Source organism: Corvus hawaiiensis, chromosome 32, assembly GCF_020740725.1.
Source record: "Corvus hawaiiensis isolate bCorHaw1 chromosome 32, bCorHaw1.pri.cur, whole genome shotgun sequence".
In the NCBI taxonomy this organism is placed as follows: Eukaryota; Metazoa; Chordata; class Aves; order Passeriformes; family Corvidae; genus Corvus; species Corvus hawaiiensis.
The window spans coordinates 218930-244621 of NC_063244.1; the positions used below are offsets into that span (position 1 = coordinate 218930).

At 55.7% G+C, this 25692-nt stretch overlaps 1 protein-coding gene across 5 annotated transcripts; it reads left to right on the plus strand.

The window, feature by feature from the left end:
* The first annotated feature begins 1260 nt into the window (after positions 1-1260).
* On the plus strand, positions 1261-25154 carry SMARCA4 (SWI/SNF related, matrix associated, actin dependent regulator of chromatin, subfamily a, member 4). 5 transcript variants are annotated; one of them, XM_048289823.1, is made up of 36 exons: positions 1261-1410; positions 2772-2849; positions 4713-4931; positions 5559-5691; positions 6021-6395; positions 7081-7179; positions 7712-7952; positions 8468-8594; positions 8684-8857; positions 9137-9310; positions 9498-9665; positions 10103-10153; positions 10359-10489; positions 10773-10830; positions 11369-11487; positions 11961-12111; positions 12602-12765; positions 12857-12923; positions 13160-13270; positions 13897-14139; positions 14658-14771; positions 15182-15289; positions 15728-15814; positions 16179-16225; positions 16415-16581; positions 17845-18008; positions 19346-19573; positions 19790-19876; positions 21163-21240; positions 22299-22517; positions 22883-23133; positions 23310-23418; positions 23497-23598; positions 23750-23882; positions 24002-24141; positions 24557-25154. In XM_048289823.1, exons 3-36 carry the CDS (start codon positions 4752-4754, stop codon positions 24587-24589), a joined length of 4833 nt encoding a protein of 1610 aa, XP_048145780.1. In that variant the 5' UTR covers positions 1261-1410; positions 2772-2849; positions 4713-4751; the 3' UTR covers positions 24590-25154. The 5 variants fall into 5 exon arrangements, with proteins under 5 accessions (XP_048145780.1, XP_048145781.1, XP_048145784.1 ...); XM_048289824.1 differs by having other exon boundaries at positions 23313-23418; XM_048289827.1 differs by lacking the exon at positions 24002-24141.
* The last annotated feature ends 538 nt before the right edge of the window (positions 25155-25692 follow it).

Here is a 25692-nt window from a genome sequence, read left to right on the forward strand (position 1 = left end):
TGCTATTTTGTTGCTTTGAAATGGAATCGTTTTGGTATTTCTGAACTTGGTATTCTGGTATTTTGAAGTTTGGTTGTCTGGTATTGTAAAAATGGTTTACTTTGGTATTTCGGAAGTTGGATTTTTTTGGGTGTTTTTTTTTTTTTTTCCTGGCAGCAGGGACGTTCTTCTTGTGCAGCTGCACAGCGATCGCAAAGCAGGTAATGCTGACGCAGTTTTGTGATCGTTCGCCGACGTTCCCAATTTTAGGAGGCAGAATCCTACTTGTTGACCCCACACGCGCTCCTAAACTCCTGCCAAACGCTTGCCACAACTCGGAATTTACTTGAGAATTCCTTAAATTGGCTGAATTCCAGTGGATTTGTAGCAAAAACTGGGGATGGGGGTGGGTAGTGACATCACAGAGCTACAGATGGGACCCCCCCCCCCTTCTCACTTACCCTTCCCCCGACTCGGGACCTCCCAAATTCCTGGTGTAACTCAGAGTTCAGTTTATAAATCAAGTTGGCCTAATTCCAGTGGATCTATCCCAAAAATTAGGGGGTGACTGAACCCAGGACATGTAAATGGCGACACTAGAGCCATAAACGGAGTCACCCCCCCTTTCTCCCAAACCCGGGATTTCGTTAATTCTCATTTATAACCCATTAAATTTATCCCGAAATAGGAGACCAATTAGGGAACCGATGTCCATTTATGGCTCCAACTGGGGGAATTTTATTCATTCAGGGGTTTTCCACCCCAAACGGTGGGAATCCTGCGGACCCCTCCCCCCCCCCCCCCCCTTTTCCGCCCCCATCCCGAGGACCCCTCGTGTCCCTCCCCCCCCGCCCCTCCCCCCCGCCCCTCCCCCCCGCCGCAGTGCCGCGCGCTCCGCGCACGCGCGTGCCCCACCCGCCGCCGACCCCGCCTCCCCGGTGCCTTCCTCGCCTTCTCATTGGCCGCGGAGGGAGAGTGCCGCGCTGAATGGCTGCGAGGGCCGGTGACTGACAGCTCGGGCAAGGCGGGGGCAGGGAAAATCGGCGAACGCGTCTCCCATTGGCTGTCGCGTCGCGGGTGGGCGCGGCCTCGCCTCCTTCCCCCCCCCTTCCCCTCCACGGGGGCAGCTCGCCGCGCTCCCATTGGCTACTTTTGCTGGGGGGGGGGCGGGCGGGGCCGCCGCGCGCGCGCCCCTCTGCTCGCCGCTCATTGGCAGCGCTGGCGCTGGGGCGCCGCGCCATTGGCTGAGTGCGCGCGGTGGACGGGGCCCGGCGCGGGGCGGGGCGCGCAGGCGCGAGCCCGGCGCGCCCTGAGGCGGCGGCGGCGGCTCCGGCGGCTCCTTTGTTCCCCCGCCGGGACCGGGATCGGGATCGCGCCGGGATCGGGTCGGGATGAGCCCCGGGAAGGGCCCCGGGAAGGGCCCCGGCCCCGGTAAGGCCGGGCGGGGGGCGCGGGGCGGGTACGGCGGCCCGCGAGGGTCACGGGCCCTTTGTTCGGGACCGGCGGCGACCTCAGCCCGGGGGGGGGCGGCCTTGGGGATCCCCCTCCTCACAGGATCGGTCACCCACTTCAGCCCCCTCAGCATCCTCCCCTTTTTCAGCTTCCCCATATCCCCCTTTTCCCATCCCATATTCCCCCGTTTTCCCTCCTCCATATCCCCCTGGTTTCTCCCTGTATCGGCTTTTTCCAGATTCCCTATATCCTTCCCCATTTTCCTCCCCCGTTTCCCTCTTTCCCCCCCTTATCCTACTATGCTCCCCCATATTTCCCTTCCCCACCCCCCCCCAAATCCTCCCGGGCCGTGTCCGTCTTTGTCCTTCTCGAGGACACCAACCCCGCACCCCCCCAATCCTTCTGATCCCAGGGGGCTTATCCCGCCCCCCCCAACCGAGACCCCTCCCAGTTATGTGGGATCACGCCCGGCCCCGCTGGTTTTGGGAATCCCGTTTTTTCCACCCCTTTTCCCCATCCTTTCCCATCTTCCCTCCTCGCCCCCAAATTACCCGATTTTCCCCCGGTTTTGAGGGTGGGGGGGGAGGGGGGATCACGCGGTTCTCGAGGCCCCGCGGATAAGCTCCCTCGTTTCCCGCTGGGAGTTTGGCCCCTTCCTGGAAGAATCCGGGGGGGATACGGGTCGCAGCAGGACCCCCGATTTTGGAAGGGGGAGATTTATCCTGAATCATTTATCCCCCGCCCTTTTCACCTCCGCAAATTCCCGCTGCCGGAATTACCCGTTTTCCTCCTCCGGAGGTGGATGAAGATGGGAAGAGGAGGATAATCAAGGGATTTAATTAGAATTAAGAAGCTGCACCCGCAGCCCGTTCATATTTCCTCTTCCCCTTCCCGACTTCTTTTCCACCCCTGCTAAATCCCTCCCAGACTCTCCTGCTCCAAAAATGGGCTGTAAAACCTCAGGAATGGGAAAATCCGCCCCCTGGCAACCCCGTTAATTGATTCATTAATCCAAGGGTTTCTTTTCTGGATTTCAGGATTTAATGACAATTCCTTGCCTGTAATCCAGGGGGGTTTTTAATGAAACAATCCAAGAAAAATCAAATTGTGCTGCGGGAATGATTTTTGTGGCTGGAGCAGGTGGAATCCGCTGCCTCCAGGAGTAATTAAGTGCAATTTTTTTAATGGCTTTTGTAGCGTTTCCTCGCTGGGAGTCGGCAAATTGCCTAAAAATCCACCAAATTGGGCTCATCCGTGAGGAAATCGCCATTTTTTAGGCGTCTTGTGCTCTGTTAGTGCTCCGGTGCTGCCCGATAATGACGTTCCCGACTTAATTCCAGATTAATTCGCGGTTTACCCTCCAGCCCGGCGTTAGGAGCTCGTCCCTCCAGAGGCATCGAAGACTCCCGTGCCTGTAGGTGGGTGCCAGAATTTTGGGAACCCCCCCCCCCCAGGATCTGGGAAGTGACGTCCCACGGGAATATTTTCCTTGGAAATGACAGATTTCCCTGGAATCAGGCATAAAATTCCTGTGGGTGGGAGGGAGTGGTGGTGCTAGGGCTGGAAAAGAGCAGGAACGGAGCTTAATTAAAGATTCATTCCCCAGTATCCCTGGAATGGCGGTGGTTTTCCTGGGAAAGCCGTGCCGGGATGAGCTCCTGCCGGATCCAGCAGGAATCAATCCCTCTCTTTCCCGGAAAAGCGCTTTGTCAATCGCTGTTTCCTTGTCAGAAGAGGGGACGGGAATGGCTCTGCCCCTGGGAGGAGGGAAGATTCCCAAGGGCTGGAATGACTTAAATTGGGATCAATCCCTCCATGTAGGGGGAAGCAGGTGCTGGGAAGTCTGGGTTTTCCTGGTGCTGGCACAACCCGAGTGGGGAAAATCAGGGAAAACGATCCCGCTTGTTTGAGCTCATTTCCCATTGTTCCGGGGAGTGTCGGAACCCTCGGAATGGTGATTCCCAGGCAGCAGTCCCCCGATCCTGGAATTCTGTGGGTGTTGAACTTTCCTTCCTTTAAATCTGAGAATTTTAAGCCAAAAAAGTTTCTGGGGGAGGCCAGGGATGTGCACAGATCCTCGGGAAGCTGCTCAGGGAGCAGCAGCATCCCAGGAAAACACATTTTTAAAAATGAAGGAGCTTCTGGGCAACGCCACGGAAGTTTCCTGATGGGTTTTGGGGATTTCCCACCACTGGCCGTGACTGCTCCATGTCCTGGGAATCGCTGCCCTGGTGCTGTAATCTAGGTTTTCCAGCAGGAAACGAGCGGGAACGTGGAAGTTTGTGTGAGCTTTTCCTGACCCACAGGTCCTGGAATTACTAAATCTGTGGGTTCGATGCTGCTCTGGAGCATTCATGGGGTTTTGCCTGGAAAAATGAGCATTTTGCTTGGAAAGTTTGGTGGGTTTTTTCCTTCTGGAAAAGGAGGATTTTTTCCAGGAAAACCTACTCTGGGTTTTGCCGGGAAAAGGGAGGAACTTGCTTTGGATAAGGAGGGATTTGCATGGGAAAAACAGGGGTTTGCCTGGGAAAAGGGATTTTTTTCTGGAAAAGGAGTTTTTTCCTTAGAAAGAGAAGGGATTTGCCTGGAAAAGGAGCGTCTCCCATAAGAATTCCAGTGGCTTTAGGTGGAGTCTCTCCCTCTTTGGGACTGGAGGGTGGACGTGGCTTCCCAGCATCCCAGCGAACCCATTCCAACCGACCCCAAATTGGGATGAGTGTCCCGACTCTTTGCAGCCCTTCTGAATGACTGGAAATTCCCAGATCTTGCGCAGGAGCGGCGCTTTTCCCTCCGCAGCCCTCTGAGATGGATCGGGACAGGGCGTTCCCATTCCTCATTCCTTGATGATGGACTCGGAAGCAGATTCCATGTTCCTCGTTCCTCAGCAATGGATTGGGAAGGGGATTCCCTTTTTCTTAAGATCTTGGTGGTGGATCGGGAAGGGGGGTTCCTATCCCTCATCCCTCCGTGATGGTTTAGGAAGCAGATTTCCCAGCCCTCCTGCTTCGAGGACGGATTGGGAATGGGATTCCCGTTGTTTGTTCCGGAATGCTGGATTTGGGAGGGAATTCTTGCTGCTTATTCCTTGTTAACAGATTTGGAAGCTGATTTCCTGTTCCAACTGCCTCAAGGATGGATTGGGAAGTGAATATTCCTCGTGCCTGAGCATGGACCAGGGAGAGGGTTTCCTGCTCATTCCTTGATCGTGCATTGGGAAGGGCGTTTCCCACCTGGTGCTCCCTCAGTTCATTCCCAAAATTAACCCGGATCCCCTGTTCCAGGTGCAGCTCCAGGCGCCCGTTCCCAGCTCTGGATGTGAGATGGCGACTCCGGAGCCTCCGCTGGGAGGGACCCCCCGGCCCGGCCCCTCTCCCGGTCCCGGCCCCTCCCCGGGATCCATGCTGGGCCCCTCTCCTGGCCCTTCGCCTGGGTCCGGACACTCAGGACACGCGCTGCCGGCGCCAGGATACGCCCCGGACACCATCCACCCCCTGCACAAGGTGACGCATCCCAGCGTTCCGGGCCTCAGAAACCCTCGGGCGTGGCCGAGAGATTTATCCTGATCCATGTGTCCCCTGGACCTCATTGCCTCTGTGAATTCCCAGTGCCGGAATGATCCATTTTCCTCCTCCAGCAGCGGAAGGAGATGGGAAGAGGAGAATAATTAAGGGATTTAATTAAAATCCGTGAGCTGCACCTGCAGCCCCTTCCCATTCCCGTTTCTTCTCTCCTTTCACAACTTATTTCACCCCCATCCCCCCCAAATCTGTCCTGGACTCTCCCGTTCCAAAAATGCACCAAAAAACCTCAGAAATGGGAAAATCCCCCGCCCCGGCCCCATTAATTAACTCATTAATTGAGAGGTTTCTCCTCCTGGATTTAGGGATTTAACAACAGTTCCTTGCCTGTAATCCATGGGGTTTTTAATAAAAAAATCCAGGAAATTGTGCTGCGGGAAGGATTTTCGTAGCCGGAGCGGTTGGAATCCGGCATCTCCGGGAATAATGAAACGGAGCTCCAGCTCCAATTCTTGGGAATTCTGCAGGTGGGGTGGGTTGGGAGCGTCAGGATTTTGTCCAGGAATGTTGTGCCAGTGTTTGATTTCCTGGGATGTTTCCCTCCTGCAGCCCCTGGATCCGATGCACGAGAAGGGAATGTCGGAGGATCCGCGCTACGGGCAGATGAAGGGAATGGGAATGCGGCCGGGGGGGCACACGGGGATGGGGCCCCCCCCCAGCCCCATGGATCAGCATTCCCAAGGTTGGGAGCGTGGGAAGAAGCGTGACGGGGGGAGTGGGGGAAGCCGTGTCCAAATCCCGGATTTGTGGGGGGGGGTTTTCATCCTTCCGGGATTACATCCTGGATGCTGGGGCAAAAGTCCTGGATTCCGGCAGCTCTCCGGGGGATTTCTGGGTCTACGTGCTGGATTTTGGGGGAGGAACGGTGAAATCCTGTGGGGTTTAGGGTGGCAATCCTTAATTTTGAGGGCAGACGTTGCTCTCTGGGAATTCCAGCTGTAAATCTTTCATTTTGGTTTGGAATTCAGCCCCTTGCACCGCTCCCAAGCGCATCCCTCTTTTCCCCACCAGGTTATCCATCTCCTCTGGGCGGTTCGGAGCACGCCTCCAGCCCGGTGCCATCCAACGGCCCCTCCGGCGGCTCTGCAGGCGGCTCTGGCGCGGCGCTGGATGGCTCCGGCTCGGACTCGCCGGCGCTGGGCCGGGGCCCGTCCCCGTTCAACGCGGCTCAGCTGCACCAGCTCCGCGCCCAGATCATGGCTTACAAGCTGCTGGCGCGGGGGCAGCCGCTCCCAGAGCACCTCCAGGTTGCTGTCCAGGGAAAGCGGCCCCTGCCCGGGATGCAGCCACAGATTCCTGCTCTACCTCCGCCCGCCGGCACCGCGCAGGGCCCGGGACAAGCGCCCGGAGCGGGGCCAGCGCCGCCTGGGTATTCCAGACCTCACGGTGAGGAGGGGCTGGGGGGAAAGGGGGGCCTGGGGGCGTCTGTCCAGTTGTGTCCTGGGGGATCCGAGGGACGCTCATCCCGTTCCGTCCCGAGGGATCTGTGGGGAGCTCGTCCCGTTCCGTCCCAGGGATCTGTGGGGAGCTCGTCCCGTTCCGTCCCAGGGATCTGTGGGGAGCTCGTCCCGTTCTGTCCCAAGGGATCCGAGGGGCGCTCGTCCCGTTCCATCCCAGGGATCTGTGGGGAGCTCGTCCCGTTCCGTCCCAGGGATCTGTGGGGAGCTCGTCCCGTTTCATCTCGCATTATCCTGGGAGATCCGGGGGAGCTTGTCCTGGGATATTCATGGAGAGCTCGTCCCTTTCTGTCCCAAGGGATCCGTGGGAAGGGACCTCATCCCGTTCCATCCTGGATAATCCACGGGAAGCGTTAGGTCCCAGGTTGACCCAGTATCCCCCAGTTTGGGTTTCTTGCTCTTCTCCCGTCCGTGTCTGTGGGCGTTCCGGAGGCTGGGATTTGGGATCCGTCCGGACTATGGCAGTTCAGGGGAAAGGGGGCTGTACCTGCAGGTCCTCATCTTCGGCCAGAGCAGACCAACCTTCCTGCTGGGAATCTCCCCCAGGAGTCAGCATCCTCATGGGATTTGCCTCTCTTTTTTCCCTTTTCTGCCCAATTTTTGGGAAATTCTAGGAATAGGGGGGCCCAACATGCCCCCACCTGGACCCTCAGGAGTTCCCCCCGGCATGCCAGGACAGCCCCCTGGGGGGCCACCCAAGCCCTGGCCAGAAGGTAAGACCGGGATCCCAAAAATTCTGGGAATTCATCCCAGATCTGTCAGCAAGGGATGCTCTGGGGTGTGGGAATGGAAGGAAGTTCCTGGTTAAAACCCTGAAACTGGGGCTGGAGTTCTGTGAATGGCTGGTTTAAGTTCCACACTGGAGCTTCCCAGGGATCCGTGTGCTCATTCTGAGACAGATATTTGGGGTTTTTTAAGGAACTATGGTTAATTTTCAGGTAAACAACATGAGTTTTGGGGGATTTGGGGCTGATTTCTAGCCAAATAATTGGACCTTTTGGGGGATTTAGGGCTAATTTCCAGGTAAATAATTGGAGTTTTGGGGGGAATTGGGATGAATTTCTCATTAAATCTCTGCAATTAGTCCACAAGCTCATTCCAAGCCAGATATTCACGTTTTTGGGGAATTTAACTTCATTTGTGACCAACTGATTAGATTTTTTTGTGGGACTCGAGATCCACATCCCCTGGGAAGCTGCTGCGCCTGTCCCCGGGCCGGTATTCCCAGGCTACCTGTTCCTGCAGGGCCGCTGTCGGCGGCGGCTCCAGGCGGGGCCCCCCAGAAGCTGCTGCCGCCCCCCCCCGCCGGCCGCCCCTCCCCCGTGCCCCCGGCCGTGCCCCCGGCATCCCCTGGGCCCCCCCCACCCTCTCCGGGGCAGCCGGCGCCGCCTGCGCTCCCGATCCATCCCAAACAGAACCGGATCACCCCCATCCAGAAACCCCGCGGCCTCGACCCCGTTGAGATCCTGCAGGAGCGTGAGTACAGGTATGGCCCCGCCTGGATCTCCTGGGAATTCCCAGTGTTCCTCCCAGATGCCCCCATGCCATGTTCCTTCTTCTTGAGACCCTTCTGGATGAGCAAGAGGACATTTTCCTTGGAATTCCCAAGGCTTCTCCCGGCCCCAGCTGCCCCCATCCTGTTTTCCCTCTTCCTGGTGTCCACAGGTCCAGAGGGATGAGTGCGTTTTCCTTGGAGAGTCCCAAGGTTTCTCCCATCCCCAACGGCCTTCATCCCATTTTTCCTCTTCCCAAGATCCAGAGGAATGAGTGGGAGAACATTTTCCTTGGTGATTTTTCCTGACCCTTCCCAGCTCCGTTGCCTTTCCCTGGCCACGCTCCAGCCCTGCTGTGTCCTTGTTCCCATGGGGGTTCCCAAAACCCATCCCACGATTCCAGCAGCGACTTCCCAATGCCCTCGCCCTGCTCCCATGCTCTTCCTGACGGGAACTAGGACGGGAGTGGAGCTGAACTCATCCCGAAATCCCTCCCCCTCCTCTGCAGGCTCCAAGCCCGCATCGCCCACCGCATCCAAGAGCTGGAGAACCTTCCCGGCTCCCTGGCTGGGGACTTGCGGACCAAAGCAACCATCGAGCTCAAGGCTCTGCGGCTGCTCAACTTCCAGCGCCAGGTGGGAACCGGGATCACTGGGATTTGGGAGCAGGGAGGCTGCGGGGTTGCCCCGGGGACTGATCCCGTGTGGTTTTCCCGGGATTGCAGCTGCGGCAGGAGGTGGTGGTGTGCATGCGGCGGGACACGGCGCTGGAGACAGCGCTCAACGCCAAGGCCTACAAGCGCAGCAAGCGGCAGTCGTTACGCGAGGCCCGGATCACAGAGAAGCTGGAGAAGCAGCAGAAGATCGAGCAGGAGCGGAAGCGCCGGCAGAAGCATCAGGTCGGGGGGTTCCCGGGAATTGGGACAGGGAGGTGGCAGGGGTGGAGGTTTTAAGGGAATCACCGGGTTTGGGGGATTGGGGAAGGCTGACTCTGGATGATGGTGGCCAAGAGTTTGGTGATGGCCACTGGGACCCTCTACAGACCATTGGGACCCTCTGATTCCTGTTACTCTCTTCCAATGACCACCAATCCCTCCCGACTCTGCCGTTCTCCAACTTCCTGTGCAATCTCCGCACACGAAACCCTGCAATCTGATGCCTGTGTCCTGTTCCCACAGGAATACCTCAACAGCATCCTGCAGCATGCCAAGGACTTCAAGGAATACCACCGGAGCGTGAGTGGGAAGATCCAGAAGCTGACCAAGGCAGTGGCCACGTACCACGCCAACACTGAGCGCGAGCAGAAGAAGGAGAACGAGCGCATCGAGAAGGAACGGATGCGCCGGCTCATGGTGAGCCGGACGCGCAATACCGGGAAAAAGGCGGCCAAGAGACGGGAGGGGCGGGATCGGGGTGGATGTGGCAGGATCTTTGTCCTCGCTGAGGGCGAGTAGGGGCACCAGGGGGCGTGTGGGGTGAGGTCAAGGTGTTTCCAGCTGCTCCCAAGTGATCTCAAGTGTGTTGTTCACCCCCGGGCAGGCGGAGGATGAGGAGGGCTACCGGAAGCTCATCGACCAGAAGAAGGACAAGCGCCTGGCCTACCTGCTGCAGCAGACAGACGAGTACGTGGCCAACCTAACAGAGCTCGTGCGGCAGCACAAGGCAGCCCAAGTGGCCAAGGAGAAGAAAAAGAAGAAGAAGAAGAAGGTGGGAGAAAGCTGAAACTCCAGGAATGGCACCGGGAATGGCTCACAGAGGGAACACCAGGGCTGTACTGCCCAGGTTGACTCCTGTCTCCTCCTTCTCCTTCCACCTCCTCCTTTCTTTCCTTCCTCTCCTTCCCTTTTTCCTCTTCTCTTTCTTCCTTCTCTTTCTTTCCTTCTTCTCTTTCTTCCTCCTCTTCTTTCTTTTCTCCATCCTTTCTCTTTCTCTTCTTGCTCTCCTCCTCCTCTTCTTTTCTCTTTCCTTTGTTTCTCTCCTTCTTCTCTTGACTCTCTTCTCTTTCCTTCTCTCCTTTTCTTCCTTCCCATCCTTCCTCTCCTTTTCTTCTTCCTCTTCCTCCTCTTCTTTTTCTTCTCCTTCCTCCTCCTCCTCTCCTTCCTCTTCTTCCTTTTCCTTCTCCTCCTGCCCCATTTCTCCCACAGAAGGCAGAGAACACCGAGGGACAGGCTCCGGCCATCGGCCCTGATGGGGAGGTGAGTCCGGGCTCATCCCACGGATCCTGGGATGGCCGGGAAGGGGCCACAGGGATCATCCCGCTCCAGCCCACTGTAGGCGGGGAGTGCGGGCCGTGTCCTACCCGGTCCATCCGGATCCTCCCTTTACCCCTGCTTTTCCCAGCGGGTTCGGGGGGGTTGAGGCCAAGAATTCCCAATCCCGATCCACTGGCCTCTCCTGCAGCCGCTGGATGAGACGAGCCAGATGAGTGACCTCCCAGTAAAGGTGATCCATGTGGAGAGTGGGAAGATCCTCACCGGCACCGATGCGCCCAAGGCTGGGCAGCTTGAGGCCTGGCTGGAAATGAATCCTGGGTACGCCGGGAATGGGGGGCTGGGAATGCTGCAAGTGGGAATACCAGAGCTGGGAGGGAATGGGGTGCTGAGAATGCCGGGGCTGGGAATGTGAATGGGAAACTGGGCATGCTGGAGTCAAGAATGGCAGTGGAGGACTGGGAATGGGAATAGGGAGCTAGGAGTGCTAGACCTGGGAGGAAATCGGAGGCTGGGAATGTAAGAGCTGGAAGGGAACAGGGAGCTGGGAATGCCAGAGCCAAATTTCTTTTGGAATTCCCTGTTCCCCATTTTTTCCCTCCAGGTACGAGGTGGCTCCACGCTCCGACAGCGAGGAGAGCGGCTCCGAGGAGGAGGAGGAGGTGAGGGGGGTCCCACCGCATTCCCGCTGGGAGCGTTCTGGGAAGAACAACAAAGAGCTGACCTTGGCAATGCCTGTTTGGCAGCTCAAAAAAAATGGGATAAAATGGAATGAAACAGGAGGATAACGTGGATTAAAATGAGACGAAATAGTAGGATAACGTGGAATAAAGCTATAGCGTAAAATGGGACAAAACAATAGGATAAAGTAGGATAAAATTAATTAAAATGGGATAAAAAAATGGGAAAAAGGAGTATTAAAAAATGGGATGAACTGAGATGAAAATTGAAGAAAATAGTGGGATAAAATGGAATCTCTCTGTTGAACAAGCACTGGGCAGCCAGGAACACTTGGAAATTCCCTTTGGGAGATCCCAGTTTTCATCTGAAATATTCCTGACGTGGCACCTTGGCCGTTCCAAAGGGAACGGCGGGATCCTGTGGGAGTCTCCCGTCTCTGTGAGCTTCAGGTGGGAGGGGGCAGGTGCTTCCCAGGGTGTTCCGAGGCGGTTTTCCCTGGAATTCCTGGGAATCCCGCAGGAGGAGGAAGAGGAGCAGCCGCAGCCGGCACAGCCGGCACTGCCCGTGGAGGAGAAGAAGAAGATTCCGGATCCGGACAGCGACGACGTCTCAGAAGTGGACGCCCGACACATCATTGAGTGAGCTCATTTTCCTGCTCCAGCTTCCCATTCCCAATCACTTCCCCGCCCCAGGGGCGGGGTTCCACGAGCAGCATTCCCCTAAGCCCATTTTTTTCCAAATCTTCCCAAAACAAGCCCTGACATGGCATTTTATCCGGAAATTCGGTGGGAAAACAACCCTGCACAGGATTGATGGCACTTCCCAGGAATTCCCCCAACAGCATCATCCTTCAAACATCCCTTTTTTCACCCCAAGAATGCAAATCGTCTCCCCTTTTCCTCCTTTATTTTCCCTTTTCTGCCCACGAGGAATAGGGATCCCCCACTCTCATCCACGTTTTTCCCTCCCGAGATCACGGTCTCTTCCATTATTCCTGTTTTTCCTCCAAGTTTCCTCCTCTCCCCCTGTTTATCTCCCCATACTCCCTCCCACCCTACTCTGACCCCATTCCCTGGTGCGCCGTGACGCGTTATCCCGGTTTTCCGGGCAGGAACGCCAAGCAGGACGTGGATGATGAGTACGGGGTGTCACAGGCACTGGCGCGGGGGCTCCAGTCCTACTACGCCGTGGCTCACGCCGTGACCGAGCGCGTGGACAAGCAGTCGGCCCTGATGGTCAACGGCGTCCTCAAGCAGTACCAGGTCTGGGAATGTCGGGGATACGGGGGTGCCAGGGGAGGTAGCAGAGACTGTGGTGGTCCAGGGATGGGATAAGCAGCTGGATCCAATGAACACCTGTGGTGGGATAACAGCTGTAGCAGGATAAGGAACCGGAGCTGGTGCAGGATGAGGAGTCAGAGCTGGGAAGGAATAACGAGCTGGAAAGGGATAATGAGTCTGAGGTGGTGTGGGATAATAAATGGAATGGTGTGGGATAATGAGCCAGAGTGGGATAACGAGATGGAGCCGGAGCAAGATAACGAGTTGGACTTGCTCCCTGCTGAAAGCCAAACCCATCATGTTCCGTGTGAATCCATGGAATATCCCAATTCCTACAACTGGCTCTGAATAATTACCCCAGCCTCGTTACCAGCTCATTTGCGTGCACCCAGGCTGGGGGCGGGGCGGGGGCGGGGGGGTGAGGCCGGCCACTCTCCCACCCCCGTTCCAACCCCCATCCACGTTCCTGCAGATCAAAGGCCTGGAATGGCTCGTGTCCCTGTACAACAACAACCTCAACGGGATCCTGGCAGACGAGATGGGATTGGGGAAAACCATCCAGACCATCGCCCTCATCACATACCTCATGGAGCATAAGCGGATCAATGGCCCGTTCCTCATCATCGTCCCGCTCTCGTGAGTGCTGGAGCACCTGAAAAACCTCACCCAGCCGCCGCTCCAGCCCCACATTCCCAGATTCCCACCCTTTCTGTGTCTTTCCCCCCAGGACTTTGTCCAACTGGGCCTACGAGTTCGACAAATGGGCTCCTTCCGTGGTCAAGGTCTCCTACAAGGTAAGCGCCACGTTCCTTGGATTCCAGCTTCCCTTTTCCTCTTCCTGCTCTGTTACTGCTATCCCGAGGAAGCCACGCTGCATCCCAGCTCCAAATCTATGAAATCCCATTTTCAGTTGTTCCTCAGCAAGCAGGAACCCCCCAAACCTCCTCACTTTGCTGTTCCCTGTGGATAACAGCCCTCTCCTGGGAATTCCCTTCTGGCCTGACATTACCGGTTGGAATTCTCCCTCCAGGGCTCTCCGGCGGCACGACGCGCCTTTGTCCCGCAGCTCCGGAGCGGAAAATTCAACGTCTTGCTTACAACATACGAGTACATCATCAAGGATAAGCACATCCTGGCCAAGGTGCGGCCAGGAAGCACTGGACTCTGAGATTTTCCCAACCTCACCAGGCTCAGGGATGGTGCAAACAGGAAAATCCCTGTCTTTTTTATCCCCAAATCCTGGTATTTTATTCCCTGGAGCTCCCACAGGAGCTACTCCCCCTCGGTGGCCAAAGCTGAGGTGGAATTCCTGCTCCCAGTTTTTGGCAATGTTTCCCATGATCCAGTGGATATGTGGTTCTCGCTTCATGAAAAATTCCCTGAATAATTAATATTAATTGGATCCCTACGAGACCCTCGTTGCCAAGTGGTTCAGATCCGTGACCGTGGGGGGAGGGTAAGTGGGATGGAGCAGTTCTGCTGATGGAACAACATTCAGATAATGCCCCAGATCCCAAATTCTGGGATTGAGGGATTAGGGCCTCCTCCTCAGTAGAGCTGGGATCCACCATCCTGACAGGGATCCCCCGGATTCCCATCCTGGTGTGAATCACCTGGATTCCCATCCCGATGTGGGGGGACCCTCCCGGTATACTCCCCTCTCAGAGCCTTTTTGAGCTCCTCCGGCATCACCGAGCCATCACGGGCTACTCTGGGCACATCCCTACCCCCCAGTTCCCACCATCCCTGCCCTTCCCACTCCCACAGATCCGCTGGAAGTACATGATCGTGGACGAGGGGCACCGGATGAAGAACCACCACTGCAAACTGACGCAGGTGCTCAACACCCACTATGTGGCCCCGCGGCGGCTGCTCCTCACCGGGACTCCGCTCCAGAACAAGCTCCCGGAGCTCTGGGCCCTCCTCAACTTCCTGCTCCCAACCATCTTCAAGAGCTGCAGCACCTTCGAGCAGTGGTTCAATGCGCCCTTCGCCATGACCGGGGAGAAGGTGTGGGAAAGGGGAAATGCGGGAGCGGGTGGGGGCTGCCGGCAGTGGGGACGGGCTTGGAGTCAATGTCAATGGGTAGGGAGGAGCTGGAAGCGTCCCTGGAGCTCTGGGATGTGGATCAGTGCCTTTAATGGATCTAGAGAAATTTGAAGTGGCTCTGGATGTGGTGGGATGTGGTGTCATCATTCATGGCTCCAGAGGGGTTGGAAGCGTCCCTAGAGCTGTGGGATGTGGCTCAGTGTTGCCATTGAGGGCTCTGTTCCCTTCTCTGGGTCACAATTCCCTTCCTTGCTGACAATTTCCTGCCCTCCTCATCCCAGGATACACTCACAGAGCTTCATCCCGCTCAAGACTTGCTGTTGGGTCAAGCAGGCAGTTGGATTGATCCTGCTAGGAATTGGGCATCGGGGGGTTCTTGGAGCAGAGAGACCTGGTGTTTTGGGATGTTGGGCTTCCATCCAGTTCCATTTCCTGGTGACAATTTCCATTTCCTGGTGACAATTCCCTTCCCTGGCCAGGTGGACCTGAATGAGGAGGAGACGATCCTCATTATCCGCCGCCTGCACAAGGTGCTCCGGCCCTTCCTGCTCCGGCGCCTCAAGAAGGAGGTGGAAGCTCAGCTACCGGAAAAGGTGATACCGGGGGTCCGCTCGCCTTCCCCATCCCAGGATATGACTGGGGAGTTCATCCTGCTCTTATCTGTCCTGGGATGTGCACTTGGAGCTTCATCCCACTCCGGAGTCATTGCTGGGTTGGGTTGAACAGGTGGTGGGGTTGATCCCTCTGGGAACTGGGGACTTGGAGTTCTCGGAGTGGGGTTTTGGGGTCCATCCTGGACTACACCTGAGGGGTCTCCATGCTGCTGTCCCCCATCCCGGAATGTGCAGGCAGAGTTGCATCTCGCTCCGCAGTCATTGATGGGTTGGGTTGAGCAGGTGGCTGGGTTGTGATCCCTCTGGGAATTGGGGGCTTCCCAGAGCAGAAGGACCCCTTGTCTGGGGTTCCGAGGGGCTGGGCGTGAGTCCCCATTGGCTTTTGGCAGGTCGAGTACGTGATCAAGTGCGATATGTCGGCGCTGCAGCGGGTCCTGTACCGGCACATGCAGGCCAAGGGTGTCCTCCTCACTGACGGCTCCGAGAAGGACAAGAAGGTCTGGATTTGGGGAATCGGTGCTGGGAATGCTGAGTGGAGGCGGGTTTATTTCCATTATGGGCTGGGCTGAGCTTGGGCCCCCAATGTGTTTGGGTGATCCATGGAGGCTTCTCGTAGGCATCAGCAGGTCTGCGAGGAGAATAAAGCCACAAAATAATCAGAAAGAGACACTTTGGTCCCAGCTAAAAGCTGGAGGTGGGAAATTCCATTTTTCAGCTCCATTCCCCCAAAACAGCCAAGTAGGAGCAGCCTTGCCTCAAGGGGACTTGGAGGTTTCTTAAAACCTTGAATTTATTTTAATGTTTCAGAGCCCCCTTTCTGGGGCTGTGAACTCCCAGTCGACGTTCCCAAACATTCCCGGGGACGCTGCACTGGCAGATAAAGATGGAACCCAGCATTAATCTGGGCTTTTAACCTCCCGGATGGTTCCTGGCAGGGGAAAGGTGGCACGAAGACGCTGATGAACACGATCATGCAGCTGCGCAAGATCTGCAACCACCCCTACATGTTCCAGCACATCGAGGTGGGGCCGACATGTGGAAATGGGGATAAATCCAGGGGGGTGAACCCAAAGGGGCATAAAGCCAATGGAGTTAGAGCCAGGAAAGCCAGGGATGAACCAAAAAAAGAGATAAACCCACCAAAACCAGGGATAAACCCAAAGAGGGATAAACCAAATCAGAGCTAAACCCAATGAGGATGAACCAAATCAGGGCATCAGGCCCACCCACCTTCCATCGCTCTGTTTTCCACCCAACCGATCCATTCCCTCACTAGCTTCTGAGGGAATTGGTGGGGGGAGCAGGGCTTGGCTCTTTAGGGCAGCTCTAGATCTTTTTTGATTGATTTCTGCTGCTTTCTGACACTATTTCTCCTCCCAATTTCAGGAATCCTTCTCGGAGCACTTGGGGTTCACGGGCGGGATCGTGCAGGGGTGAGTCAGGAATTTTGGGATTACCAGTGGAGAAATTTGTGAATTTACAAACTCAAGCGGTTTCTAGGGGTGGAGGATGAACTACCCCCACCCTGGGGAAGCCAGATGATCCCAGCAAGGGGGAGACACCACATTTTCGGCCTCAAATCCCGGCTTTCCTCTGATCGTTCCTGTTTTTATCCATCCCAGGCTGGATTTGTACCGTGCCTCCGGGAAGTTTGAGCTCCTGGACCGGATCCTGCCCAAGCTCCGGGCCACCAACCACAAGGTGCTGCTCTTCTGCCAGATGACCTCCCTGATGACCATCATGGAGGACTATTTCGCTTACCGCGGCTTCAAATACCTCAGGCTGGATGGTGAGTTCCCCCGTGGGGGTGGGGGAACAGTGAGTGCCCTGCTCAAAGTGGAGCTCAAGGTCAAGACATCAAGAAAGATATCAAGATCTAAAGAAATAAAGATAACTGGGCTGGACAGAAAGGTATTGAGGAATATCAAGATAGAAAAATACAAAACCATCAAGATACAAAGATAAATCTCTAAGTAAAGATACCAAACTAGATGTGAAGATACCGAGATAAATCTCAATCTGTAAAAGTAGATATCAAGGGAGAAAGTGAGATAATATACCAATAAAGATATAAAGGTCGATGTCTTGATATCCAGATCATGTGATCAAGATCAAGACATTGATATTGAGACATCGATAGTGAGATTGATATCGAGGTTTATATCAAGATCAACATCAAAGACATCAAGACCGATACCAAGATATCAGGGTCAATACCTTGATATCCAGATCACACGATGTGTATCGAGACATTGATACTGAGATACCAATAGAGAGATCGATATCAAGGTTTGTATCAAGATCAACATTAAAGATAACAAGATCAAGGTTTCTATCAAGACTGATATCAAGATATCAGAGATTGATATAAATACTTTTTAAGTTTGGTAACAAGATATCGAAGATTATATCAATATATCAAAGATCAATATCTAGTTATAGAAGATTGATGTCAAGATGTCAAATACTGGTGTCAATATCGATCTCAAGATGTCAAAGATTGATATTGAGGCATCATGTCCTCATTGCCTGCTGCTGTTTTTCCCATTTATTGCAGCTGATCTCCTGATTAATCCTGGGATCCCCTTGGGTTGGGGGAGGGCCCTTGGGGACTCCCATGTTACTAAAATAAATGTGGATTAATAGGTCGGATTGCAGGGTTGAGTTGCAACAGGATAGGCTTTAAAGTTCCTTCCAACCCAAATCATTCCGTGATTCTAAAATACACATGGATTAAGAATTGAATTCTGGGCTTTGAGCACAAAATGTGACCTGTGGCCCCCATGTATCCCTGAAAGCAGGCCCAAAATGGCCTCAATGCTGCCATAATTCCGGCCGCTGCAATCCCAACTCCTGGAAGACCTCCTCCCCCACCCCAGAGTGGGATCCACCCCTTTTTCCAATTTTTCCACCAAAATCAGCCCAATCTTTCACAGGACCCCCCTCCTGGGGGGAAAGGGCTCCCCATTCCCAATGAAACCACCCTCCGGACCCCCCAGCGCCCCTGACTCTGGTGCCAGGGGGCGGGAGTGACGCCCGTGTGGAATTCCAGGGACCACGAAGGCAGAGGACCGAGGGATGTTGCTGAAGACGTTCAATGAGCCAGGCTCTGAGTACTTCATCTTCCTGCTGAGCACGCGGGCCGGGGGGCTGGGCCTCAACCTCCAGTCGGCCGACACGGTCATCATCTTCGACAGCGACTGGAACCCGCACCAGGTATGGCCAGGACCCACTCGCCCGGAGATCGGCCCTGAAATGGATCCACAGAATTGAAAATTGGCCCAAAAATCAACTTAGAAATTGGCCCACTGATCCAAAAAACAACCCAAACCCCAATCCATTGACCTGAAAATCAACCCAAAACCAATTGACCCAAAAAACCACTGACTGACACAAAAATCAACCCAAAACCCAACTGACCGACCCAAAACCTGACTGATTGACACAAAACCTGACTGACCAACCTGAAACCGACTGATTGACCTAAAAACCAACTGACCCGAAGAGCAACCCAAAATCCAATGACCCCAGATCAACCGACTGACCCAAAACTCAGTGAGCCAGCCCCGAAACCAACTGACCCAAAGAGGAGACACACGGTTGGAATTCCATCATTCTCCAAGACCCACCGGTGCTGTCCTGGAGAGCCACCCCCAAATCCCAGTGGTGCGGCTGGGTTTTCCCCGCATCCTCTGTCTCTGAAGGAGAGAGCAACCAGTGATCCCATTCTGGAATTGCCATAATCCTCTGGGATTGCGGGGGGCATATCCTGTGTCTTTGAAGATAAAAATGGGATTTTTGGGACCCCTCATCTAATGCTGCTCTTTCCCACAGGAATGCTGTTCCTGGGATCCTGGCGATCCTGTTACCCAAAATCCCATAATCCATGGGGGGAACCCTGAACCCCTCATGGTGCATCCCACGTCTCTCCCATGGTCTATTTGTGGTTAAAACCAGTGGTTTTGGTACCTCTTGGCCAGTGTGGCCATTTCCTCCAGGACCTACATGGTCCCAACAATCCCATTACCCAAATTCTCATAATCCTTAGGAATCTTTGAGACCCCTTGGGGTGTATCCCCTGTTTTCCCCATTAAGGCTAAAAGTGGAGTTTAGCACCTCTTGGCTGATGCTGCCCCTTCCCACGGGACCTCCATGATCCCATTACTGAATCCCTGTGATCCCTGGGGATCCCTGAGCTCCCTCAGGGCTCATCCCACATCTTCCCCGTGGATTTTGAGGACAAAAGTGGGATGTTTGGCACTCCTCTTGCAACACTTGCCCTGTCCCACAGGACTTACATAGTCCTGGTGATCCCATTGCCACATCCCCATTAGCCTTGGGAATCCCTGCAGATTTTGAGGACAAAACCAGGGGTTTTGGGACCCTTTGGTCAACGTGGCCCCGTCCCACAGGACTTACAGAGTCCTGGTGTCCCAGTCATTGTTGGGAATCCCTGAACGCCCTCAGGCCTCATCCCAGACCTCCCCCTGTGGATTTTGAGGACAAAAGTGGGATTTTTGGGAGCCCGGTGCTATCACTGCCCCTTCCCCCAGGACCTGCAGGCCCAGGACCGGGCCCACCGCATCGGGCAGCAGAACGAGGTCCGCGTGCTCCGGCTCTGCACTGTCAACAGCGTGGAGGAGAAGATCCTGGCGGCCGCCAAGTACAAGCTCAACGTGGACCAGAAGGTGATCCAGGCCGGAATGTTCGACCAGAAATCCTCCAGCCACGAGCGACGGGCGTTCCTTCAGGCCATCCTGGAGCACGAGGAGCAGGATGAGGTGAGGGCCGGAGCGGAGTTCCCGTGGGAATTCTGGGGTCAGGAGACAGAGAGAAGAGAAGGAGAAAAAAAAAAAAAAAAAAGAAAAAAGAAAAACCAACAAACCAACCCCAGAGCAGGAGCATGGCGGCTTGTTTGGAATTTTTTGGGAGTAGCGTCGGGAACAAAGGCGCCGGATTGACAGCCCTGGAGACTGAATCCCTGTGTTTATCCACAGAGCAGACAGAGCGCGGGCAGTGGCAGCTTCCCCCACGCTGCCTCCTCCCTGTGCCTGGGCGCTGAGTCGGAGGAAGCACCTCTAAAGGTGAGCGGGGTCGTTCAGTCTCCACTGCCCATTCAATCCTCCCGCCAGCACTGCCCGGCACCGCCGCGCCACAGGCAGGGATCGGCCCGCGAGGAGCCCCAGCCGGTCAGGGAGGGACAGAACCCAGAGAGAAACGGGCTGGGAAGAGCGAGAAATGAGATTGAAATGGCTTGGAAGGGCCGAAAGTGAGATTAAAATGGCCTGAAAGTGCTAGAATTGATATTTAAAGGGCCTGAAACAGCCAAAAGTGAGTTAGGCCTGAAAATGGCAAAAATGAAATGGTAACAGCCTGAAAAAGCCAAAAATTGCTTAGAACTGGCCTGAAAGTGCCAAAAGTAAGATTAAAATGGCTTGAGAGTGCCAAAACTGAGGAACAAACAGCCTGGAAACAGCCAAAAATGAGTTAAAACTGGCCTGAAAGTGCCAGAAGGGAATGAAAATGAGCCTAAAAGTGCTAAAAATTAGTTAGAACCAGCCTGAAAACAGCCCAAAACAAGTTCAAATCAGCCTGAAAGATCCAAAAGTGAGTTAAAACCTGCCAGAAAGGCCCAAAAGTGAGTTAAAACTGGCCTGAAAGTTCCAAAAATGAATTAAAACTGGCCTGAAAGGGCCAAAGGTGAGACAGACTGGCCCAAAACCAGGCAAAATGAGCTAAAGACAGCACAAAAACAGCCATAACAACTTTAAAAGTACCTGAATAGAGCCAAAAATGAGAAGAAACTGCCTGAAAGCCAAAATGAGCTGAAAGCAAAAATGAATAAAAATGCCTAAAAATGAGAAAACTTTCAAAAGAAAATCACCCCCCCAAAAAATGAACTAAAAACTGCCTAAAACCACCCTGAAAACAGCGAAAAGCGAGTTGAAACCACCCAAAGATGAGGGACAACAACACAGAAACATCGAAAAGCCAGCTAAAAATGTCCCAGACTGAGCTAGAACCACCCTGAAATGAGCTAAGTACCAAAAAGTGGGCAAATAGATATTAAAACACCCCAAAATGAGCAAAAACACAGGAACGGCCCAAAAAACAAGCAAAACACGCTGAAACCGCCCAAAAACAAGCAAAAAAAACCATTGAAACCGCCCCAAAATGACCAAAACGAGCCTGAAGTGCCCCAAAACGGGGTCAAACGACAGCGAAAGATCCAAAGGGGAGCGCAAGGCCCCCAAACCCTGAGGAAGGTCCCCGATCCGTGGGAAGCCAACGAGCGTCGGAGGGGTCTTGGGGGGGCCGCGCCAGAGGCGCCGGGGGCAGCAGCTGAATGCCTGGATTTGGGTTTTCCCAGGAGGAAGATGAGGTGCCCGATGACGAGACCGTGAATCAGATGATCGCCCGGCACGAGGAGGAGTTCGACTTGTTCATGGTGAGGAAGGGGAGGGGGAGAGGGCGGAAGGATAGGATGGGAGGAGGAGGATCTCCCAAGGAAGAGGAGGAGCAAGGAGAGGAGGAAATGGGGAGAGGTCTCAAAAGGAGGAGGAAGAAGGAGCAAGGGGAAGAGGAGGAGGAGGAGCAGGAAATGAGAGGAGGAGGATCTTGTGAGGAGGAAGAGGAGTAGGAAGAGGGCTTTGGGCTCTCTGTGAGGGAGGAAGAAAAGGGTGGGGAATTGAGGTATCCATGAGCAGGAGGAGGAAGGAGAGAAGGGGGAGGGAGGAGAGGAAGAGGATGAAGGAGGGCAGGAGCTCAGGAGCCCCAGGAGGAGGAGGCGTGGCAGAGAGTGTGGAAAAAGCCCTTTTCCCACCCAAAATTCCCACAGCCCAGGGAAGGGAGGGGGGTGGAGAGCGAGAGCATGTCCTAGCACAGCAGCCCCACGGTGCCAGCGCCATTCCCGATGTGAGGACCCCCTTCGGACCCTGTCCCAGTGCGCAGGGAGTGTCCCTGCCCAGAATGCCAGCAATGCTGTACCTGGACAGAGAAGAAGGACAGGGAGGCCGGTGGCTCCCAGAACACTCCCAATTTCCCAAAGCTCTCCCGGTAACCAAAGCACCCCCAATTCCCAGAACTCCCCATTCCCCAAACTTCTCAGTTCCCAAAACTCTCCCCGATGCTTTGGCCGTGCAGCCTGTGCTGCTCCCAGAATTCCTCTGGGAGCTCCCAAATCATTCCCAGTTCCCCAAAGACCCCCAGCTCCCAGTGTGGCTCCTCCAGCTCCCAGTTGCAGCTCACAGTGTGGTTCCTGCAGTTCCCAAACCTGCCCCAGTTCCTGAAACTCCTGCAGTTGCAGTTTGGTTTCCCGGAGTTGCTTTCTTCAACTCCTGAAACATTTTCCCAAAGCAGCCTCTGGCTCTGAGTGTGGCTCCTCCATCCCATCCCACCTCAGATCCCCCTGACTCCCTCAAAATCCCCGTTTGGATCCATCCCTCATCCCTGTCTGACCCCCGGGACCCCTGCCCGGATCCCCTGTGACCGTTCCTGCTCCGGCAGCGCATGGACCTGGACCGGCGGCGGGAGGAGGCGCGGAATCCCAAGCGGAAGCCGCGGCTGATGGAGGAGGACGAGCTCCCGTCCTGGATCCTGAAGGATGACGCCGAGGTGGAGCGGCTCACCTGCGAGGAAGAGGAGGAGAAGATGTTCGGCCGCGGCTCCCGGCATCGCAAGGAAGTGGATTACAGTGATTCCCTCACAGAAAAACAATGGCTCAAGGTATTCCCAGGGTGGATCCGCCCAGAGGGCTGGGAGGGCGCCTGTGGAGGCTGGGAAGGGTCCAGGGTCCCTGGGGAAACACTCACAGGTCCCCAGAAAATGCCCACAAGTCCCAGGGAAAGGCCCACAGATCCCAGAAAAATCCCAGCGGGTCCCAGAAGACATCTGTGGGGCCTGGAAAGCTCCTCCAGATTCCAGAAAACGCCTGTGGGTCTTGGAAAAGGCCCACAGCTCCCAGAAAAACACCCCAAGGGTCCTTGGAAATGGGAGCCCTGGTCCCTTTGGAAATCCCCATCTTTCCAGGACTCCCCAGTCCCTGTGGGCCTGCCTCATCCCTGTGGGATCCCCATCCCCGTTCCCCGCAGGCCATCGAGGAGGGGACGCTGGAGGAGATCGAGGAGGAAGTCCGGCAGAAGAAATCCTCGCGGAAGCGGAAGCGGGAGCCCGAGGGCCCCGCGGGGCCCCCCCCAAGCGCCCGGAGCCGGGACAAGGATGAGGAGAGCCGGAAGCAGAAGAAGCGAGGGCGGCCCCCAGCCGAAAAACTGTCCCCAAATCCACCCCCCCTGACCCGGAAAATGCGGAAAATCGTGGATGCCGTCATCAAGTACAAGGACAGGTGAGGGGGGCCAGGTGCTGTGGGGGGTTCCCGGCCATTCCCAGGGAGCCACGTTCCCATGGGTGACACAATGAGAGGATGGCGATCAGAGGGAATGGGGTGGGATGGGAGGGGATGGGGAGAATGAGGATGAGGATGAGGAAGGCCACCCCTCACTCCTGTTTCCCCCCCCGCAGCAGCAGCGGGCGGCAGCTGAGCGAGGTTTTCATCCAGCTCCCGTCTCGCAAGGAGCTGCCGGAATACTATGAGCTCATCCGGAAACCTGTGGACTTCAAGAAGATCAAGGTACCAGGATCTGTTAGGATCCACTGGAATCCGCCCCCCCTCCCCGAGCCCCCCCTTCACCCCTTTTCCCGCTCCCAGGAGCGGATCCGGAACCACAAGTACCGGAGCCTCAACGACCTGGAGAAGGATGTGATGCTGCTGTGCCAGAATGCCCAGACCTTCAACCTGGAGGGGTCCCTGGTATGGAAAACCGGGAAAGAGCCCATGGCATAACCAGGAATTGCCTGGAATGGCACCTGGAAAGGGCTGGGAATGGCCAGAAATGGCCTGGAACAGCTTGGAATGGCTTGGGATGGCCTGAAGTGACCTAGAATGCCCCATTTCCCCCCAGATCTATGAGGATTCCATCGTGCTCCAGTCCGTGTTCACCAGTGTCCGACAGAAGGTGGAAAAGGAGGAGGAAAGCGACGGAGAGGAGAGCGAGGAGGAGGAGGAGGGAGAGGAGGAAGGATCCGAGTCGGAGGGTGGGCGTTGGGATGAAGGGGATGGGGGGGTGGGTGGATGGGAGGGGAGGGGATTGGGAGGGGAGAGAATGGTTGGATGGAGGCTCAGGATCATTTGGAGGGTCTGGATCCCCCCCCAGCCCGCTCGGTGAAGGTGAAGATCCGTCTGGGCCGAAAGGAGAAGGTTCCGGAGCGTGGGAAGGGCCGGCGCCGGGGGGGGCGGGGGGGACGCCCCAAACCCCTCCTGAGCGACGACGAGAGCGAGGACGAGCAGGAGGAGGTGAGGGAATCCAGGAATGGCACTGGATCCTGGAGAGGGCCTGGATCCTGGTAGTGACCCTGGATTCTGAGAGAGACCCCTAAATCCAGGGGATTCACCCTTACCCCAGATCCTGGGAGTGACCTTGGATCCCGGCAGTGATCCCAAATCCTTCATCCTGACCCCAAATCCTGGGAGTGACCCTCAATCCCTTGTTCTGACCTCCAAATCCTGGGCTGAACCCTCCAGATCCTGGGAATGACCCCCAAATCCTTCATCCTGATCCCAAATCTTGGGAGTGACCCTAAATGTTGAGCTGAACCCCAAAGTGCCTCATCTCAGTCCCAAATCCTGTGAAGCCCCCAAATCCTATCCTGAACTCCCCAAATTCCTCATCCTGGCCCCCAGTTCCTCACCCCTTTTCCCCCCTTTCCAGGATCGTTCCGGCAGCGGCACCGAGGATGACTGACCCTGACATTCCACAGCTCCAGAATCCCCGTGGAACCCCAGAGCCCCCCCACCCCTGTTCTCTCCTGTAGCTCCGACAGCAGTGACGCAAGACTTTCCAAAATCCTGAAAATCAAAAAAAAAACCACGTCCAACCTCGTCCATATTTATACTGGAACCGGCGCTGCCCCAGCCACCGGAGCTCCTGGGTCATCCTAGATCTGGGTGGTCCTGGATTGTCCAGGATGGTCCAACTGGGCTTATCCCAGGTTGTTTCAGATGGTCCCAAGTTGTCCCTGCTCATCCCAGATCCAGATTGTCCTGAGTTGTCCTGTTCCAGGCTGTCCCAGATTCGGATGGTCCCGGATTAATCCAGGGTGATCCAGACCATCCTGGGTGGTCTTGGATCCTCCTGAATCATCTGGGATCAGCCCAGGTTGTCCTAGGATTGTCCTGGATCATCCCAGCCTGCCCTGAGTGGTCCCAATCTGGATCCTCCCAGCCAATCCCAGTCCCACCCCCCCGTGCCGTCGCTGTCACTGGATTCCCAGCAGTTGATAATTAATTAATAAATTAATCCAACGGGAGTGGAGTCACCTCTGGGGGGGCAGCTGGGGGGGAGGGAATTGGGGGTGCCAGAGGAATCTCGGGGGGGAGTTGTTGGCGTGACTCTGGGGATTGGGGGGTCTCTGGGGGCATTGGGGAGTCCCTGGGGGCTTTGTGGGGGTCACTGGGTGATCCGGAGGGGAGGGGGGGGTCTCAGGGGTCACTGGGGTGCCCCACCCCAGTGGGATTCGTGTCATTCCCAGAGGTGCCACAGTAACGATGCTCCCCTCCCCTGGGAAATGGGGGAGGTTGGGGATAATTGAACCCCCTTGTGGCTCCCCTTCCCCCCCCCCCCCCCCCCCCGTCGATCCTGCTCCAACTCCCCCGGGAATCACCTTCGGTGGAAAATCCACGATTAATCCCGCGGGAAAGAAGGAAAACACTTAAAAAGCGGCTTTTGGATGGATGGGGGGCCAGGGGGAAGGCAAAGGGATCCCCGTGTCCCGCCCTTTCTCCCTCCCGCTTTTCCCTCCTTCCCTCCCGCTTTTCCTCCCTTTATCTCGGCTTTCTCTCCGTCCC

Bases quoted from the DNA above. Each gene is read 5' to 3' on its own strand.
- SMARCA4 (XM_048289823.1), top strand. From the start codon at position 4,752: ATGGCGACTCCGGAGCCTCCGCTGGGAGGGACCCCCCGGCCCGGCCCC. The intron at 4,932-5,558 runs GTGACGCATCCC...TCCCTCCTGCAG, and splicing joins CCATCCACCCCCTGCACAAG to CCCCTGGATCCGATGCACGA. The intron at 23,419-23,496 runs GTACCAGGATCT...TCCCGCTCCCAG, and splicing joins TGGACTTCAAGAAGATCAAG to GAGCGGATCCGGAACCACAA.